At 36.2% G+C, this 18,840-nt stretch overlaps 1 protein-coding gene across 1 annotated transcript; it reads right to left on the reverse strand.

Moving 5' to 3' along the window:
* Positions 1 to 2,129: 2,129 nt before the first annotated feature.
* RGS18 (regulator of G protein signaling 18) lies at positions 2,130 to 14,665 on the reverse strand. Its single transcript, XM_040564683.1, has 5 exons — positions 13,987 to 14,665; positions 13,188 to 13,289; positions 10,171 to 10,232; positions 7,751 to 7,917; positions 2,130 to 5,170 (listed from the first exon to the last, which is right to left on the reverse strand). Exons 1-5 carry the CDS (start codon positions 14,103 to 14,105, stop codon positions 4,916 to 4,918), a joined length of 705 nt encoding a protein of 234 aa, XP_040420617.1. The 5' UTR covers positions 14,106 to 14,665; the 3' UTR covers positions 2,130 to 4,915.
* Positions 14,666 to 18,840: the final 4,175 nt, after the last annotated feature.

Genomic DNA, 18,840 nt, shown 5'->3' on the forward strand with positions numbered 1-18,840 from the left:
GCTAGGTAATGGATGAAAAGGAAAACCAAAGTATAGGTGTTCTCGGTTGCCTTATTTTTGTAAAGGACTATTGGAAGTATATCTCTCACTTCTCCTGTGTGCCTGCACTCACGTCACCTGTGCAAAGTACATGTATGTTGTAGAAAAGCTCTTACTGTGTTCCCCAGAGGGGAACACTCCACATTAGGATTCAATAGTAGCTTTAAATTTAAAATGGGTCTGAAAAGTTGTGTAGAAACAAGAGTTTCTAAAGTACAAGCAAATGGCATGGTGGAGAAACAACAGTTTAGGACTTGTCATTATGTTTGGCTTCAGTTTAATCTTCTGTCCTGTTTGAAAACTATGAATTGCCATCCATAGGATTGTATTTCATGCTAGTGAATTTTAGCTAAGTTTCATAATGAAGGCAAAGATAAAGTCCAAATTATAAACCTTGTGGTTTAGATAAGCAGGGAGCATTTACAAACACAGTTCTATATGGTTGGTGTAAAAAAAAATGGAATGTAGCAACAAGGCATTAGCAAGAAAAAAGTAGGAATGGAGGCAAGCTGGATGCTGTATAGAGGAAAGTTATTTATATCTTTGGCACAGAGCCACACAGGAGCTTAAAGCTTATTTGATTGAGGCATTTGGCTGTAATGTAAAAAACAGAGGGGGATCTAGGCCAGGTATCTGAGCAAGGTGTATGTGCATGAGCATATGAATCACTGAAGAGAGGAAGATGATGATATGCATTTTTTTCATTTTTTTGACAGTAAGTGTGGAAAAGAATTTGGAAAGGAGAGGGAACTGCATTCAAAGCAGTAGTCAACTAAGGCAGGCTGAGCAGCTGGGGACAAAAAGAAAAGAGAAAAAATGACCTGCCTTTTGTGAGTCACTTACAAACTGTAGCATGTAGAGGCATATAAGAGCCATATTACTGATTGCCTACATTAGTGGAAGATAGAAATCTATCCTTTCCTTTGAGATTCTTTATGTTAGATCTCATTCTTCTTGTTCCTTGTCAGTTCAAAAATTAGTTGTCTTTTGCAAATCAAATCCTAAAAGCCAAAAGAAAAGATGTATATATGTGTATTTTGATCTCCCTCAAGCTAACTAAGAATGGCAGATAATAATTTTAGCTAATTCAATGCATCTAATCAGACCTGGGTATCCAAACAGGCAACAAACCTTTATGCTACACAATTCAGTAGATTATTTCCCTCATACATTTGGTCTCAAGAATTCATATATGTAAGGAGTAAAGTGAAGTGTTTTTGTAGGTGTGAAGTATTGTGTTGATAAGAGGAGTATTTGAGAGCTCTTACTGAATGCTGAATGGCACACACACATCTAAAATGCTGCTACATAAAATAATTCCCAATAAAAATACATGCCCAATAGGCTTTGTATGTATTATTTGCACTAGGTCAGATAAACAATTTACATTTACATAACTATGACATTGATTCTGCCAAACCTACAGAAAGCTAACTATGATTTCTGGCTCTGTTCTGAGGTTTATACTATAAATACACCAGTGCAAGGCTAGCCCTCAGTCTGATCAATCCTGTCTCACTGACTCCTGGAAAAGCATCACAGACTTGTCCTAAATCTATGTTTAGTGTGTTTTCCAGAACTATAGTAGAACACTCATTTTTCTGCAACTAAAAGGAGCCACTTCTAGAAAAGAACCCTTTGCCAGATAATTATGTTATTTTGGTTTATCTTTGTGCCCTTTGTTTTCCTTTCTCTGAATTTATCTCGACTGTCTTCTTACAGTAGTTCCCATGGCATTAGTCTGCTGTAAATTCAGTTCTGGTTCATAATTATCTCTGAAAAACATACATGCATAAATAGCTACCAAGAATATCTTATTTGTTTGCTGTCATTATAAAACTCATAAAAGGGACTAGCACTGTCAGTACCACAGAGTGATGGTTTTGAGGAAGGCCTCCCTGGAGATAAGCAAAATTTTCCATGTTTCTGTGAAATGAAACAAAGGGCGCCTGCTTACTTATATTTATCATTACAGACACTTTCGACTAACAGCTGGGGTTTTATTGCTGAGAAGAAAATGTCTTACTCAAAGCACTATATTTGTCATTTGTCTGGGTTTTGGATGAGTATTGAATATACACATTCTTTTAAATTTATTTAATCCATGGTAAATGTCCAGATTCTTAGCTGGTATGGAGGAACATAATCACACCGGTTGAGAATCTAGCTGCAAACATGTAGGTCTTATTCCTGTGTTGTAACAGACCCACTGCTACCTCCCAAGTGAACTACCAAGTGAGGCATTTGGCAGGATATCATTCAGATAGGTGAGCACACAAAAGAACATTTAGGGTGCAGTAAAGGCTACTCAGTTTTAGTGCACAGAGCTACATATTGCGAGCAACAGTTAATTTAGCTGTTTAATTGGCTTCATACATAGCTTAGTGTGGGGGGAGAAAAGGAGGGTTGCTTGTAGACAGACACCATGCAAGACTCGTTGGGCAAAAATAGTGAGACCTACAGTAAAGGATGGCTGCGTAGCGATGCACAAGGCAAGAAGGGGATAGGCAGCATGTAAAGGTTTAGGCAATTGTGAAGTTAAATTTCCCAGACCGTCTTCAGGCGTCAAAACCTTAGGGCCAAGAGCTGAACGTGTGTGAGGAGCTGGACATGCAAACAAATGAGGAAAAAAATGACAGTCTTCTCTACATGTTTGCAGAAAAAGGACTCAGAGTGAGTTGTTGATATGAATAATACCCAAATAGGGTAATAGCTACTCCTTTTTAAGGGTTTGAACAATTTGATTATACCACAAAGAATGGAATTCCTTGAGGTGGTCTGTTCTCTATGTCAAACAAAGTTAGTAATGCAAATCATAAGAAAATGCATATTTTAAATACCTGAGAACTCTGGCACCATTGCTGGTGATATTAGAGATTCCTTAATTAAAAGCAGGATTCTGGGGAGAATTGATTCATGTTTAAGGGAGACGCAGTCAAAGAGCAAGGGTAAATTGACTATCTAGACAAATACACTGACTTCAGCAGTGAAATTGGGTTAGAAAGTTGCATTTCACTGCATTCTCTCCTTCATGTGACACCTGTAACAAGGACAACAGGAATGTTGACGATTCTTTAAAAATGGAGGCTGACAAGCTCCAAAGCTGCACTTTATATTGATAAGGGTGACTGAAGTACAATATCAACCTACTAAAAACATTCAGTTTATTTCCGAATCACCGTGCCCAGTTTCTGACCATTTACAGTCTTAGAAATAGTGACTGCAGCATTCACTCATGTGAAACTTCTGCCCAGAGTTTTGGGGTTAGAGAAGAGTAATGGAATAAATCAGGAAGGATCACACTCCTCAACTGCAAATGTTTTCTATCTATTTCACAGGTAAAATGAAGAGCTTGAAGAACACTGATCCCAGGTCATTGCCACTTGGCAGCATCCCCTGGAGTTCTGCATCTCTGTGCTTTGCTTACCACTTTTGATTGAAATGTTATTGATTACAGCTACTATTTAATTATAAGTGAAGTGAAGCCTCCATGTTTTGTTGTTGTTGTTGTTGTTGTTTTTAATCAACGTAATAGTGATAAACTGAATCCTGACAACTTTTTAAGTAGATCACTTCAGATTTATTGAAAGTTAGTAAAGCAGACACTGAAGTCCTCAGAACAAGCAGTTCATATATACTCTGAATTAGTAATGAGCATAAAATTCATGATGAGCTGCACCTCATCACTTTGACCACTTAGTGGAAGAGAAAGAAAAGGGAGAAAGCTTAAATTCTATGCAAGGTGACTGAATATACAAGTCACAGTTCCAACTAAAGCCTGCAGTCACTTAGTTGCTGAACAGAACCAATGTTTAAGATTTTAAGAATTTCCCCATGTTTCTAAATATGTCTGCATCAATCCTGAAAGAAAAGGACAGGGTGGTTGCATATGCTTGCTACGAAAATGATATGCATTACTTTAAACAAATAAAATGGGGGATTCTTCCTTCCTCCTCTATACCCACAGAGTACATTAATGACAGGTAGAACTGAACGTTATTCTACTTAGTCCAAGAGCTGTTAATTTTCAGACTCTTTTTCAAAATAAAAGGCAAAAAAAATTTAGAACAAAGTTAAGTAACAAAGCTGGTACAACATGAATATTTACAAATAAAAGTAAAAATATTTATATATATACATTACTTCATATTAACACACATTGCGTTAAAATAGCATTGTTGGTTCTTGATTGCTGCTCGTTTGCTTGCAAAAAAATAGAACACATTTGATGACAAAGCGAATTTATACAGAATAATTTAAATAGAGAGAACAGACACACATAATAAGAAAACAGTATAAAATGTATCCCTATAAAATTAAATAGGCTTTCTTATGATTCTCTTAAAATATGCAATAGCTAAATTTTAATTATGCAGTGGCTGTAGTTAAAATCCATATAATTTTTACATTTCACCTAACTAATGTTCCCATGTGTTTTGCAATATGAGAAATACCACAAATATTCTGTGCTTAGTGTAGGAAATACTGCAAAAACAAAGTTATGTGCAAAGGCTATGTTTATAGATTCAAATTGTGATGAAACTCTGTTTTAAATAATACAGGCTCAGAATATATGATGGATGTTATCAAATGGCCTTTTAAACAATATTTTCATGTTGGAATTCAGATATGATAACAGCTCTTGACTGAGTTTAAAAAAAATACTGTACAAAAGGTTCACACAACATGTCTTGGCAATATATAGTACCCACTTAGCTACAATAAATGAGATTACTCACTGGCTACAGAACTGTGACCTGGTATAAATGCACGCAATTTTGCTTTCTACATATTTACACCAGCTAACGATTTGGATTTTAGAACACACATACAGTTTGCTTGCAGTAGCTAGAATTTGTAAGGGTTGAGTTTCCTATTACCAAACAGTAAAGTCTGGTCGCACACCCTGGAAATCATTGACTGTAAAAGATCGTGACCTCCTCCTAAGAGTGGGACGACTGGGATTTCTTCCCTTAACCAAATTTAAATAAGGATCAGATCTTAGGAAACGCGGATAGCTGTCTTGCTCCATCAGCCTGTAGACTATGTTTTGTGCTGCATCAAAGGTGGTGATGACGGGCTGTTCAATATTCTGACTTGTAACTTCTTTGGTTTGGAAGTCCAAATTCACCTGGAGAATGAGGAAAAGTGTATTTCTTTAATGTACATTAATGTATTTCCTGTGTTATTATCCGTAGCAATGATACTGTACTTGGGTGAAAGTGTTTTCTGGTAAGAGGCCTTTGAATCCCTTATACAACTGGGTAGGAATGCCACAGAATTAGTTGAATAATGGCTGTCAGAAAGTCTTCACAGACATGTCACTGGTACAATGAAAAACTGGTAAAATAACTGTTAAAATAAAACTGATCCAGTTTGCTGTGGTAGCACTGGAGTAAAAGTGACTTGCTAACAGTGAGCTTTATATAGTTCCTGTTGTCAAGCTTTGCAACACCAGCTTAAGGCAGAACTCCCTCCATTCTCATTTAGGATCCATGTGGACTTCATCTCATTAGAATATGCTGGTGCATATTTAAACTTTCTAGCTCCTGTATAGAGTTTTGGTGGCAAGAAGGTGAGAAAATTCTAATAATTAAAATATTAAAATAATTTTAACAGGTTTCTGGAGGCTTTAGAGATGTGGAAAGCATATCAAAATCATCATTTATTCCATGTACTGTTGGATTAATCCTGGGAAGATTTACTTAGTATGAGGGTTTTATTGAAGTGTCAGATACAGGTTTGAGCATGCTATTTTGAAAGAAAAGAGAAATGCCTGATCCAGTCAAAAGTCGCTTCAATAACACGCTCTTTTTTAAGGAAATGACACGTGTCATTTCCTTAAAGCTATAACAAATAGCTTAGATCTAAAAACTGAAGAGTAATTAATGATGGTAAAACGGTCCATTCCATCAGACCTATGACTTTAAGATCCTATCTAACTATGCTCAGTAAAAAAATGTCTGTAAAAGAGGACAAGAAGGACAAGACTGAAGGACAAGAAGTCAGAGAGGAGATGCAAGTTCCAGAGCTGAGTGGTCTGCAGGGAGATGCTGCTGGCTGGGCTCAGCTGCTTGGTTGAACCCAAGGAAGGAAGTCTCACCAGAGCCATCTGCTTTCGCACAACAGCACCCACACCACACGCACCAGACCAAAAGTACGATAGTTAAAGAAATCATTCCGTTACTGTTGGTCAAGGTGTGACTTTCACACCCTATGCCCTCTCCAGCTTGCATCCTGCTCATCCTTTTGCTTATGTCATTCTCAAGAGTTGATAGCATCAGTGCTTGCTGCCCTACCATAATTGCTTATAGACTGATCTGCTGCCACTGACCGGTTGCACCTCAAATAATTATGGGGTTTTCTTTTTATGTAAGGTCCACCCCGCTGAGATGCTGCAGGAAAAGAAATAAAAACAGCTATAAGTTTTGCAAGTGGACCTACCAAATTGGCCCCCTGTCCTAGCAAAAGCAGATCTGAACCTTAAAGATAATCTGTGGGAATTATGGGTGGAAATTACACCATTTTGCAATCTTCTTAAAATAAGAATTAGACCTTTTTCACCCTTGTTACAGGGAAGTAGCAGTTAGGGTTTAACTTCTATTCTGACAAATAAATACAAAAAAAATAGTAAAAGTAATAATAGGAGTCATAATAATACAAGGGAAAAGGAGCATTAGCAAGTGACATATTTAATCTACTCAAACTTGATAGAATTACATGAAATTGGAAGTCCAAAAGGCCTTTTGAAGAAGCTGATCCTGATTTCAGTGAGAGTTCATCATTTCTCAACCTCTTCATCTCCTTCCTAGACCAGGCAAAAAATGTTCTTTTTGCTCATTTATAATATGATTCCTTTACAATACATTTCAGCAATGCGAAGACATAAATATGAAGACTTTGTACTACTACAGTAACACAAAAAGGCCTTAGTGCTAATGAGGATTGACATATTAACTTATTTGTGTTCGTGCTGTCAGTAACATAGTGAGAATGCTCAGCCAGAGCTTTGGCTTTGCAGGGAGATCAATCAAGAAAAATCTATGCTTAAAACATTATAATTATTACTTTAAAGGACATGTTTAACTTAAAAGTTTCTTCTACTCTCCTTTAGTCTTTAAAATAAAAGTTTCTGAGTCTCAGCTATGTAATAATTTAATAAATGTTACTAGTTAAAGAGAATGAAAGAATTATTCTGTTGTTCTGAAGGCAGCTTTAAAGACATATAATACTTTTTCATGAACACTGGCTGATAAGTCCCCATGGCAACATTAACATTTATCATTAATATTTTTCCTTTAAAATACTCTGTGTGTATGTGTATGTATGTATATATTTATGTGTGTATGTATATACACACTGCCCTTATATATATATATATATTCTGTATAAATGTAGCCTGTATATAGCCATCCTGGCTCCATAGCCCCCTAGGAATCTTTGATTCCAGAGATATAACATTTACACTTAAAAGAGTAAAATGCATTGTTTTTTGCCTGTAACCAGGAGCCTGGAGGACAGCAAGAATAATCTATGCAGTTGCTTCCAGGCTTCCTTCCAAAGTTTTGACATTTAAGATACTGTCTTCCTAAGTCAGTGAGTACACAGTTAACTGTTGCCACTGCTTCTGGGCATGCTCTTCTTAAAAGCAGATTTCAACAGATGCAGTTGTGACAAATACTGTGTACACTGAAGAATGTTTTTACTGTACCTCTTTTGGAGCATCTTTTTGTATGAATGTTTCATAAATGGTCTTAGCTTTTGGGAAAAGTTCATGTGTAGTTTTGCTTTTCTTGTAATCCTCGCAAGCTATCCAGAACTCGATGTTCTCCTCGCTGAACTCAGTTTTCAGAAAGTTTGTAAAGGCATCCAGTCCAGCTACAGAAAGGAATATTGAATTATGTTAAATAAATACTTATCAGACAGTTAATATTTTCAAAGAGTCTATGCAAAGTAACAAAATGGGTTGTGCTCCCTTTGAGTTACATCCTATTAGAGATAATTATTTTAAATTACATCAAGGTTTTTAATTAAGTGCATTTCTTTGATTATGATCCTGAGTGCTGTAACTCCCATTACAAAATTCTCAGCATCTGTAAAAATTTATTACCAAGACCTTATGAATTTATAAATGGAAGCAATCAAAAGATCTAGATGAATCTGGAAGTGATGGATTTTGCTCCAGCCGAATATCAGATTTAGGTTAACACAAACACTGTTTAAATCTTTGCTCACAAGTAGACTGCTCTCCAGTAACATTTTTTCTTTTCCTTTTCTTTTCTCTTTTTCTTTTTTCTTTTTTCTTTTTTCTTTTTGTTTCTCTTTATTTTATCCTAGTGTTGATCACATGCTGAAGATATTTTATTTCCTAAAGATGCTTAGCCTGGGTAAGTAATGCAATTGTATTGGAGTCAACTGTTCAAGGAACATATTTGAAAACCATAGAGTGTCCAGTAGTGCAGTGGGATCATACGTGCATCCATCCAGAGTGGGAAGAGGGGGACATATGTGCATTTGATAATTATGTAAGCAATGGGCCCTTGCAAACAATGGCCGGTTTGGATCCTACCACTGTTTTAGAAACCAACTGTGTCAAAAGTTACAAGTTCTTCTTTTAGGTACATAGAATTTTTTTTTTCATTTTTAAGTTTTTGGTCTTGCTGTCAGGAATATTTGAGCAATATTCAAATGAAGGTGATGTAATAAGTCTTTCTCATACCCATCATGAAAAATCAATTATTTGGCCAAATGTTGCCTCCTATACCTCTTATATCTGAAGCAAATGATTTCTGCCTTGGGACTCTTTGTATTTCTACGAACATATGGCTAAATACTCTCAGCACTGAGTTCACCTGCCTTTCACCATTGTTTCTTAAGAATTTAAAACCACTGAAACTGGAAGGATTTATCTACCTGAAAGAGGGTAGTAAAATGTGGACTAGAAATAGGCAATGCTCTGACATTTCCAGACATTTTAGATCTTCTGAAGTCCATTTCAACATCTCTTACTTTCCCAAGGTTAACAGAAGTGTTAAATAGGGTAGGTCCAATGTAGCAATGAGAAATAGACATTTATAAGAAGCAAAGACTCCCCGTTTTCTGCTATGTTTAAATTGATATGTTTTACTAAGAGCAATGTGTCCATAATGATAATTCAGAGTTCTAGCCTTCAGACAAAGTCACAATGCTAATAAGCTGTTTGATTAAGAAGTTCAGAATCAAACTTGCATATATTGTACAAAGATGCAGGCCAAAGATGCGATATTGATTTCCATGCAAACTTGGATTTTTTCCTATTTTTATATTTCTCCTGATAAAAATATAGAGGCACTTTCTGTCTGCAAGTCCTCTTTTTATTATAAGCTCATTTTAATACTGCCTGTATGCCACACATGGCTAGTTATCCTTAGTAGGAAAATAATCACTATGAAGTATTTTAGAACAAAAAAATTACTGCTTCATGCCAAGTACAATAATAACAATAATACAGAAATTCATTTTCAGCCTTCATTATACAAGCCTGCCAATAAGACAGGACAGAAACAATACAGTGTGATTCCAGGCAGAGGCAAAATGATGGATGAGACAGTAGCCAGCAGATATCCAAGCATTTTTTAAACTGTCATTCAGTATTTTTATGCTAATATAGCAGTTACCTCATCAGAAAATAGCTATTCTTCTTGGCAACGTCAAAAAATTTAGTCCAGAAAAGATAATATCAGTTTCTGTTAATGTGAGTGCTGTTCTAAATAATTTATTAGTATGCCACTATTATAATGGATTTTTCCAAGTGCCTGATAAGAATTGATAGAGCAGAAAAGTATGTTATTCATAATAGAACAATTTAATAACTTTTGACTGCCTTTTACTGTTTATTGCAAGAAATCTTCACTTCCTGTTATTTGGCTTTGTTCAGCAAAATACCCAACATAAAAGTTACTTTCAACTATTTTCAGTAGTTGACAGCATGCTATAGCCTAAGCACAGGAGCAGAGCAGAAATACATGCTGCTATAAATGACCCATCATACCTAATTTAGGTAACAGCCATGTCTACTTAAATGCATAACTGGATTTTGTAATTTTCCGTCATAATAGTCTTCAGGAAGAGGAAAAAAAAAAAACTACTAACCTTTCTGGGAAAGCAATTTGTCAAAAGATTCACCCCATTTCACTGCTTCTTCGGGAGACACACTGTTTAAGAAACAAAAGATAGTTTTGAAGAATTGTATGTATTGTGTATATACAAAGCTATTTTGATATACGTTATAAATTGCTGTTACTGCTCTACACTGTTTCACAAAGTGTTTGATTACATTATATTGCTAAAGGAACTCTTTATTTATTATTATTATTAATAACTCTACTACAGACTTCAGAAACACATGGCAAAATTTTTCCTGCCATTTTTCATGCAGAGTTGCACTTTTTTCCCTTTTAAAAATAAGGTCAGAACGGAGATTTTTCTCTTCAGTGTCTGTGTTGTGCTACTAATCTTTAAGGAAATAGAGATGATGCAGTATGGCAAAACTTACAAGGGAAGCCGTTCAGACACCTATTTAAACGTAAAAAATACTCTTGCAGAGATGTGGTTTTGAATGCACGGAGTCTGAGGCTGTGTTGCCACAGCCTATTTTTAAAGAACTACGGGAAATTCTATAAGCTGAAGATGAAGTTGTAGCACTATGATTTAGGTGACAGTCTTCTAGGGTAACAGCACATACAGTTTGCTTTGTTCACCACAACCGTCTTTCAAATATCGTGCTATTCTGAGACACTGAACTCTATTTATAAAACTCCACTTATTCATCAAAGATGCTAAGTTACATGTATTTTTCATTGATTTCAAATATTCTGTCTTAGAGAACAATACAGAGAGGGAAAAACAATATCCTATTTCATTCACCCAAATGAAATTTTCAGGAAGCACTTTTTATGTGTGCTGTATAAATTAACCCTGAACAGTACGTTGATTTTTTGCAGACCAGAGCTGGCACAGGCCTGGAATTAACTTTATGAGGCCAGGACTATGGCTTACTTCTAAGCCTGAAGGTGAAGAAGGAGTATTAATATTTAGAACCATTTTTGACGTAGCACAGCATTGTACACCGAAACTGTCAATGTCCTCATGTAAGCAACTTGTCCAGAGTTAGTTGATAGTGGGGCTGAGAACTAGAACAATCTGTTCTTATGATTGAACAATTCTGGAAATGATTTCTTTTTCTTGCCTGATGCTTACGTATGCTCTGTAGCCTGATTTTACATAGCTTGGGCTTCCTTGGCAAAATCTCTAAAACCATGAATTTTAGAGGAAGGGAAATTCTAATGAGTATGGGTAGGAATTTAAGTCAGTACTGATCTTGGTTTCGTACAAAACTGAAAGGAGGGTTTCTTTATTTTTTTATAGGTGTCATGTGTCTCCTTCCGGTAGTCACTGCTTATAAGAATGAAATTTTTAGCTTGGGAAAGACAAACAGATCTTGAGCGGTACAAATGCGGGAGAACTGAAATTTAAAAAAAAAAAAATAATAAAGTAGGCCAATAAAGTAGGGGAATTCTTGAGCGGGGGAAAAAGAGAACTCACTCCCTTACAGAGATTTTTTAATCATGGGAAGTACAAAAAGTGCAGTTCTCCGAATTGTGTGTACTCATACGTCTGGGAACAATGGATTCCTACAGCTAGAGAAATGAATTTTGCAGTAGTGAAAGATAAACCCTGACAGCTTCAGAGCACATATGCAGTCCAAAAACAGTTTCTCTTTTATTCAATTGAATCCATGTTAGTCAAGCATCTGGCTGAGAGTAACATGGTAAAATGTAGTGGCTGAGCAAGGAAGTGTTGGTCTGGAAGAAGAGGGAAATTCTTCAGAGAATTCCTTATCAATATTGTATCTGTGTCTGAAAGTGCCTTTTCACAGCTGATAAGAATGCTTTGATGGCTCTGTACTTGGTATGAGATGCCCAAGGGTAATCAGCCACTTAAATAAAAATGAGTATTGGAAATGTACGGTCTACCTATAGGTGATATGGAGATTGTACTTTCTATTGTTAGATACAGTCTTAGCACAATTTTACACGTCTGGAACCGAGGTACTGAAAAAGGTTGTTCTCAACACGGTTTTACCTTTGTTCATAATTTCAAGGTCTTCTATTTTTGAGTGAACTGTAAAACCATTGAATTAAGTTTTCTGCCAACAGCAGCACAAGAAAGAAAGAGAGAGAGGAAAAAAAAGAAAAAAAAAAAGTAATGAAATCCCCTGGGACGGTAGAGTGGAAAGTCTTCCAGATCACGAGTACATCCCTTCATTTGGATGCCCATGATATTTGGACGTGATACCAACAAACACCACCTAATTAACCAGATGCGTAGGTGCTTAAACAAGGTTCATCAGGCTTAACAAGACCAAAGAATGACATGAGAATCTCTGAAGTGATCTGTGATGGAAAGAAAAGAACTGCAAATTTTTTAGGCCGTGGAGTTGCAGTACATTTTCAGTTCTTTTCAGTCAAGACCTACAAATGTAATTCTTAGTATATCACTGAGATTTTGGTATCCTAGTGAAGTCAGGAACTAAGCTCTTACCGAATTTAATAAAAACAAGATTTCACCCTGAAACTTAATAGAAAACAGTGTAATAGAGATGATATTACAGCAGTGTTTAAACATCAATATTTGAATTTTGGAGACAAGACAGTGTTCAGTCAATTACTGCAATTATTGAGGAACTATAGTTCCATCCAGTATTAGACATGCATCACAGAATTCTTTGGAAAACCTGTTTTCCAGTAGCTATATGATTTCCTTCAAAGCAATAATTTGTCAGCTTCATTTCTGAGTCAATGCTTGCTCAGTATAGTCAGTGGATTAAGAAAAACACTGTTGACATGAGTAAAGGCTTTTATGCATATGCGTGTGTGGGTAACCAGTCTACACTTAGTGGTATGAAAACATTAGTGGTGAGTTACCTTGGTGTATACCAGATAATTCTATATCATCTGTATGCTTGGTTTAGGTAGCTGATTTTTAAATGAAATAGATCTTGAAAGCATTTCTCTCTGCCAAGTCTGAATGCGCACAGAAATGCAGGAAACGTTCTGAGTCACACTTCCTGGAAGGAATCCCCGTTGTTGGTCTTTTATAATGCCTACCTTGATGCTTTTGTCAAGTTTCCAGGTTTACCAAGATGTTCACCTTCGTGGTATTCAGATCTCTGCAGGAGAAGGCTCAGCCTATTTCTCTTCTGCTTTGCTCTACAACAGAATTCAGGTAGCTTTTAAATCAACCTCATTTAAAGGTTTTTCCAAACTCTTTCTTTGAATAAGAAAAAGATACTCTGCCTCTGCATCACAGACCCTCAAATGTTCACTTACAGTAATATTTTGTCAGTCTCCTATTTATGTTATTCACATTAATGAATTTCTTCTTCTTACATTAACATGAATTTATATGCAAAGCATTGGCAAAGAGAAATGGACATCTCTCTGTTTTCAGCAGCTCTTTCCCTTATTTTAAAGATAGGAGGGTGAAATTTCATGTTAGAGAACATGAATGCAACTCATGAACACATGAAACAGTTGACTCAGTATCTTCTACTTTTAACATTTTGCAAAGAAAAGGGAAGTATTGCTTCCAGACATTTGAAATCTTTAAAAAAGAAACTTTCCTGGATCATATTAAGGCTTTAAAAAGCATTTCTAGGAACTTTATGAAATCTTCCTTTCTTATTTGCTTAGTTTATTTGCTTCTTGTTCTTAAAATGAAATAAAATAAAAATTGATGAATTAATATTTTATGCATACAATTCCCAGGCTTGCAATTCATGAGTTTTCACATATATTGGCCAGAAATAAAAATATCTATGCCCTAAATTCATACCCACGAGCTATGTTAGAAGAATCCTGTATATAAACAGAGCACTCAAAGCATCAGCATGACCTTAAAACTTACCCAGCCTTGCTTGCTTTATTTGGCTCTTCCTTAACTGCTGACTTCGTGACTTTGTAATAGGATTTATCCTTCGAAGCAGAAATGTTTAGCTGGGGGAATAAAAGAAGTGGGTTCTCCATCTTCTTCTAAAAAAGCTTCCCAGTTTTAGAAAATGTTTCTTTAACTTCCTTACAGCAGTTTCATCTGGTGTAACTGGTGTGCTCAGGAAGGCGTGCTCATGCTGTATTGGGCTGCGTTGCCCCCAATAGGCTGTTAGGGTTTCCAGAGCAGGTAGTGGAAAGAAGGAGGTTCTCCACCTTCGCTGTCACTGCAGCTGCACACACACAGGACTTTAAGTAGAGTTCTGTTTTTACAGTCGTCATTTAGGGAAGTGAGATTACAACTTTGCAAAATGGCTGTTGATCATACGGACAAACGCAGCTACTAGCAGAGAGCAACTCCTGCTTTTGTGCTTGCAGAACTTGATATTTTAGTAGACTTAGGCTGGTACCACCATTTTCTTCCAAAAACCTGTGAGAAGTGTATATAGCTTCTCTAAAATGAACTTTAAAGAGAATCAGTTTACATCAAAAAACATGCAAAATTTTCTTTAAGCTCTTAGCAGAGCTTCTAGCTGACCTTTAACTGCTTTCTGCAGTCTCAGATGCCATATGCTGGACAAAGTTCTATCTGCAATGTGCTAAGCTGAAACTGGGGGGTTCTTAGTCTGTCCTGCAAGAGCTCGATGATGTTGTGGTTAATCAGATATTTTTGTAAGCAGAAATTTTAATTTTTACACCATTTTTCAGAAATGTTGAACGCCTAATTTCAAGCTTGTCCACTTAAAGCTTCTCATTTATCTTTTATACCTGTGGCTTTATTTTCATTTACAATCTCCCAGCCTGGATAAAATGTCCTTCAGCACAAAATTTGTGATTTTTTCTCTTTTTGGCAGTAAATAACAAAAAAAATTCTTATTTCAGTTCACATAACCTAAATGTACTATTTTATTTAGGCTGATCACCACAAATAACCTTTTCATGTACAAGCTCAGTCTCAGTTAAGTTTCTCATTCTAATAAAGATTTGTGCTGGAGATGTGACAGGAATAATACAACTACCAAAGAAACCTCTTCACTATTAGTTGAATTAAGGCTTGGAAAAGAGCAACCTACATGATGGTCCTAGAGGAAATCTCCTTGTTGTAGCTAAATTATGCAGTAGTTCATTGATTCAGAATTATATAGTCTTTCTCTTTTTAATGCTAATGTCTCATTTTGATTATTCAGGTAGGATACCAAGCCCTGGAGAGGTGATGTGACCTCATCACCTTCCCATGACTTTTGCCACTTAATGCAATGCTGGTAAGTTCTGGTGAGAGTCTTACCATGGTCCTTTCTTTGTGGCTGCAGAGCTGAGGCATTCATAGTCAAAAACAAACAAACAACAACAAAAAAAAACCCACCACCTCTGTTGGGACTCCGTATTCCTGAAGCATAACCAAAAAAAATTAAATAATAAAAAAAAATCTATTGTGAATTTATTTTTTAAAAAGAGACAGAAAAAAAAAAAGAGAGAAATACGTAGTATTATCTTTGTGACACAAATTTTAAAATCAGACTGAATGGAAAATATTCAGTGCAAAACTGCTTTTTGTAGCCCAAGAACCTTTAAGAAGCAGGGTTATGGTTTTAAACAGCATTTTCAGTTTCAGAGTAGGCTTATATATCACATCCTGCTTATTGTGAACTGGCTTTAACCACAGCTGTCTTTAATAATATATTCTGCCTTTTACCAATAAGTAAAGAATAAATAGAGAATGCATTATTTTGTTTCACTTTTCTGCAACAGAGGTAGTCACGTGAGCTCTTTTTTCCACCTTTTATGGATGTTTAATGCTGTCTATGTGTTGATCTGTCATAATTTTATTACCTGGTGATTGCAGTTCCTGAAAAAAGTCATCAATTGTAGACTCAATAGTTCATATAAGCTGATTTAAGAAAGATTTGTAGCATGAAACATCACTCATAAGTGAATAACTTTCTGGTGGCCTTGCCACTACACCAGTGGACAGTAACTGTTCTAGTTATAGATGGAAATGAATGGTTGAGACACCTCCTCCAGCATGCACTAATGATGGGCTCTCACCAGCGTTTGTCTGAATGGCTTGTCCAATCCATTCTTAAATGACTCCAGAGCAACAGGTTATGTCTTAGAGGCTTGAAATATTGCTGTACTGTATTGTGATAATAGCATCAGTCTCAAATGCAGCATTGTGCTCTACATCTCCAGAGACTTCATTTGGAAATTTTGAAAGAAGATATGGAATAATTGCAATCAATCTTCTTTTTTTTTTTTTCTTTTTTTTCTCCATTAATAGAAAGCTAACATTAAATCCTGTCCCTGAAGTAACCAAATTACATTAAAGTCAGTCTGTGTTTTGTCAGTGACGGTGCTGGTGCTAATAAGCGTTTCTGTTTTGCACTGCAGGCTACAGTAGTTATAGCAACGGTGTAAATGACCCTGTAAATGCTTCTGGACTGTTTTATATACTGCAAGATGACAATCTAGAAGAGTAAGTTATTTTAAGCCAGAAAAACAGGCCCAGAATATTATACTGATGACATGACTACAGCCCTAGAAAGCTCTAAAGAAATTTGGGATGAGAACTGATGTCCTAATTCACAACCATTTATCTAAACTCTGAAATGTATTCACAAACATTTCACAACTAGGTGAATAGAATATGTATTTCCAAAACAATCTTTCCTTGACAAAAAAGCAAAAATGAATAGATCACAAAGTGCAGGAAGTTCCTTGAGGTGATGCACCATCTCTTTGGGCCTGCTTCTCATCTGAAATGTCTCTGCACTGACTTCTGTAAGTGTTTGATGGGGACCCATCTAGCTGATTGATAAAGTCATGCTTGAGTTGTATAGAACTGATAGCTGTCCTCTGTGAAAGAAAAATTGACTGATAGCATTAGCAATAAATACTTTGTATTATATGTTGAATGTCTTTTTTTTTTTTTTCCAAAAGGTAAGCTCTGAAATATTCAGACTTTCAGTTCTGCAGAAAACAAGTGAAGCCCTGATTGAGTGCTTCAGCTCAGCACTAAGAACTAGAACACAATCAGAAGTTCTCCTTTGTTAGCAACTCCTCCGAATCTTTCTTCAAAGTATTTTTATTACTTGCCTGGTAAGTGTAAACCTTGCCTCCTTCACATCCATGTTCATGTTCTAGCACTGCCCCGATTTCTGAGTAGAGCTCTACAATTGTTCTTATTCTGTCCCTTTCTACCACCTACATGGCTTCTGTGGGGTTATATTTGTTCTTTTTTCTGCTGAAGGGAAGTGATACTCATCCCTATGTCAAGAAAAAAATGTAAAGGTATCTTTATCGTCCAGGGAAGAATAAGCAAGGTAAAAATTTTTACTGAAGAACATGGGCTGAAAAATGTTTCCATTTTGTCTCTTCCATATTTCTCTTTCCTTTTATTGCAATGATATTTGAAGTGATGAAAATGAAAACTACATGTTTTGAATGAATTTGGCTTTGAAAAATAATTCTACTGCCCTTCAGAAACATCTCAACAATTCACCACTCATCAATATTTGTTGTTTACCCATCATTGGAAACCATAATTGGGCCTACAGTTTAATAGCACTATGATCAACAACACTATTGTTGTTTTATTTGTCTTCAAATTAAAAAAAAAAAAAAAGCTTCATGAAGCAATACCACAGGGAGGATAATTTGATTGTAAATCCCAAGGAGAGGAGCTTGCAGTCTGCTACTTCAGTGAATTTATTTAGTGGTGCATTTAAAAATTCATCATAATGGAGGAACTTGGCATGTGGGATACTTAAGAGTTAGTGGAAGAGAACCATTATATCGTCTATGCATAGTTCACATTACGAAATCTTTTGTTGCTGCTGTTTAAAAGGAAGGAAACGCAATTGCATTGCTTATAGATATGCATCACAGAAAACACAAACAGAGTGCTTTGCATTTAGGGTCTGTAGGCCCTGTCAGCCAGAGGTCTCAAAAGAATCTTGTAAGGCATCCTAGATGAAAAATCAAACCTGGAGTAGGCTTTGGGAATGCATGTAGTTTCTGCAGAACTTCTGCTATGGAAGATGTTTACATCTGTGCTAAACTAAATGTATTATTTGGTCTTTTGGAAGGTCAAAATAAGAAACTGAGTCTGCAAAGTTCTCAGTAGTATTCATTTCCTGTCTGCCCCATGGCTATATGGCCTGCATTTCTGATTAGCTCTATTTACATATTACATACGTCACTGTCACAATTAATCTGCAGGAAGCTGGTTTCCCCACTGAACCACTCAATGTTTACAACTAGCTTTCCACAAGTGTATAGCAATGACATCAGTGCTTGTCAGACAAATGCGTTTTAATGCCCAGCTTCTGGAAGTGCTTACCTAGGACACATACATTTTAAAATGTGTTTTTTCTAGTGTATACTCACAGGAAATGTTGAAGGCGGGAACGTACTCTAAATTCTGCCCATAATATCCTACCGGAATTAAGCATTACTTACAGAAACCCACAGGGATTCAGCACATGACAACCTTCTTGTTTTTCAAGAGAAAGTTTCTATCAGCCCATATTAACAGTGCAAGCAATGGCAAGTATTGGGCTGAGCGTATTCTGGTCCTTCTATGAAAGGTGTGGGAGAACAGAACAGAGAGACTGTGGTTTAGTAACCTCCCAGTGCCATGATAGAATACAGCGAGTCCTGGTCCACTGACTGAGTCATAAAATCAAATTCCCTACAGCAGACAAGGGAATAAAAATCTCTTTTCTACCTCAGACTTGAGTCCACTATCAGAGAACTGTGTGGTTTAAGCAGAGCC

Source organism: Cygnus olor, chromosome 8 (assembly GCF_009769625.2).
Source record: "Cygnus olor isolate bCygOlo1 chromosome 8, bCygOlo1.pri.v2, whole genome shotgun sequence".
NCBI classification, from domain to species: Eukaryota; Metazoa; Chordata; class Aves; order Anseriformes; family Anatidae; genus Cygnus; species Cygnus olor.

Coding starts and splice junctions, on each gene's coding strand:
- RGS18 (XM_040564683.1), bottom strand. CDS start 14,105: ATGGAGAACCCACTTCTTTTATTCCCCCAGCTAAACATTTCTGCTTCG. Junction 13,290..13,986: donor AATAAAGCAAGCAAGGCTGG/GTAAGTTTTAAG, acceptor ATTCTGTTGTAG/AGCAAAGCAGAAGAGAAATA. Junction 5,171..7,750: donor AAAAAGATGCTCCAAAAGAG/GTACAGTAAAAA, acceptor CTCATTCTCCAG/GTGAATTTGGACTTCCAAAC.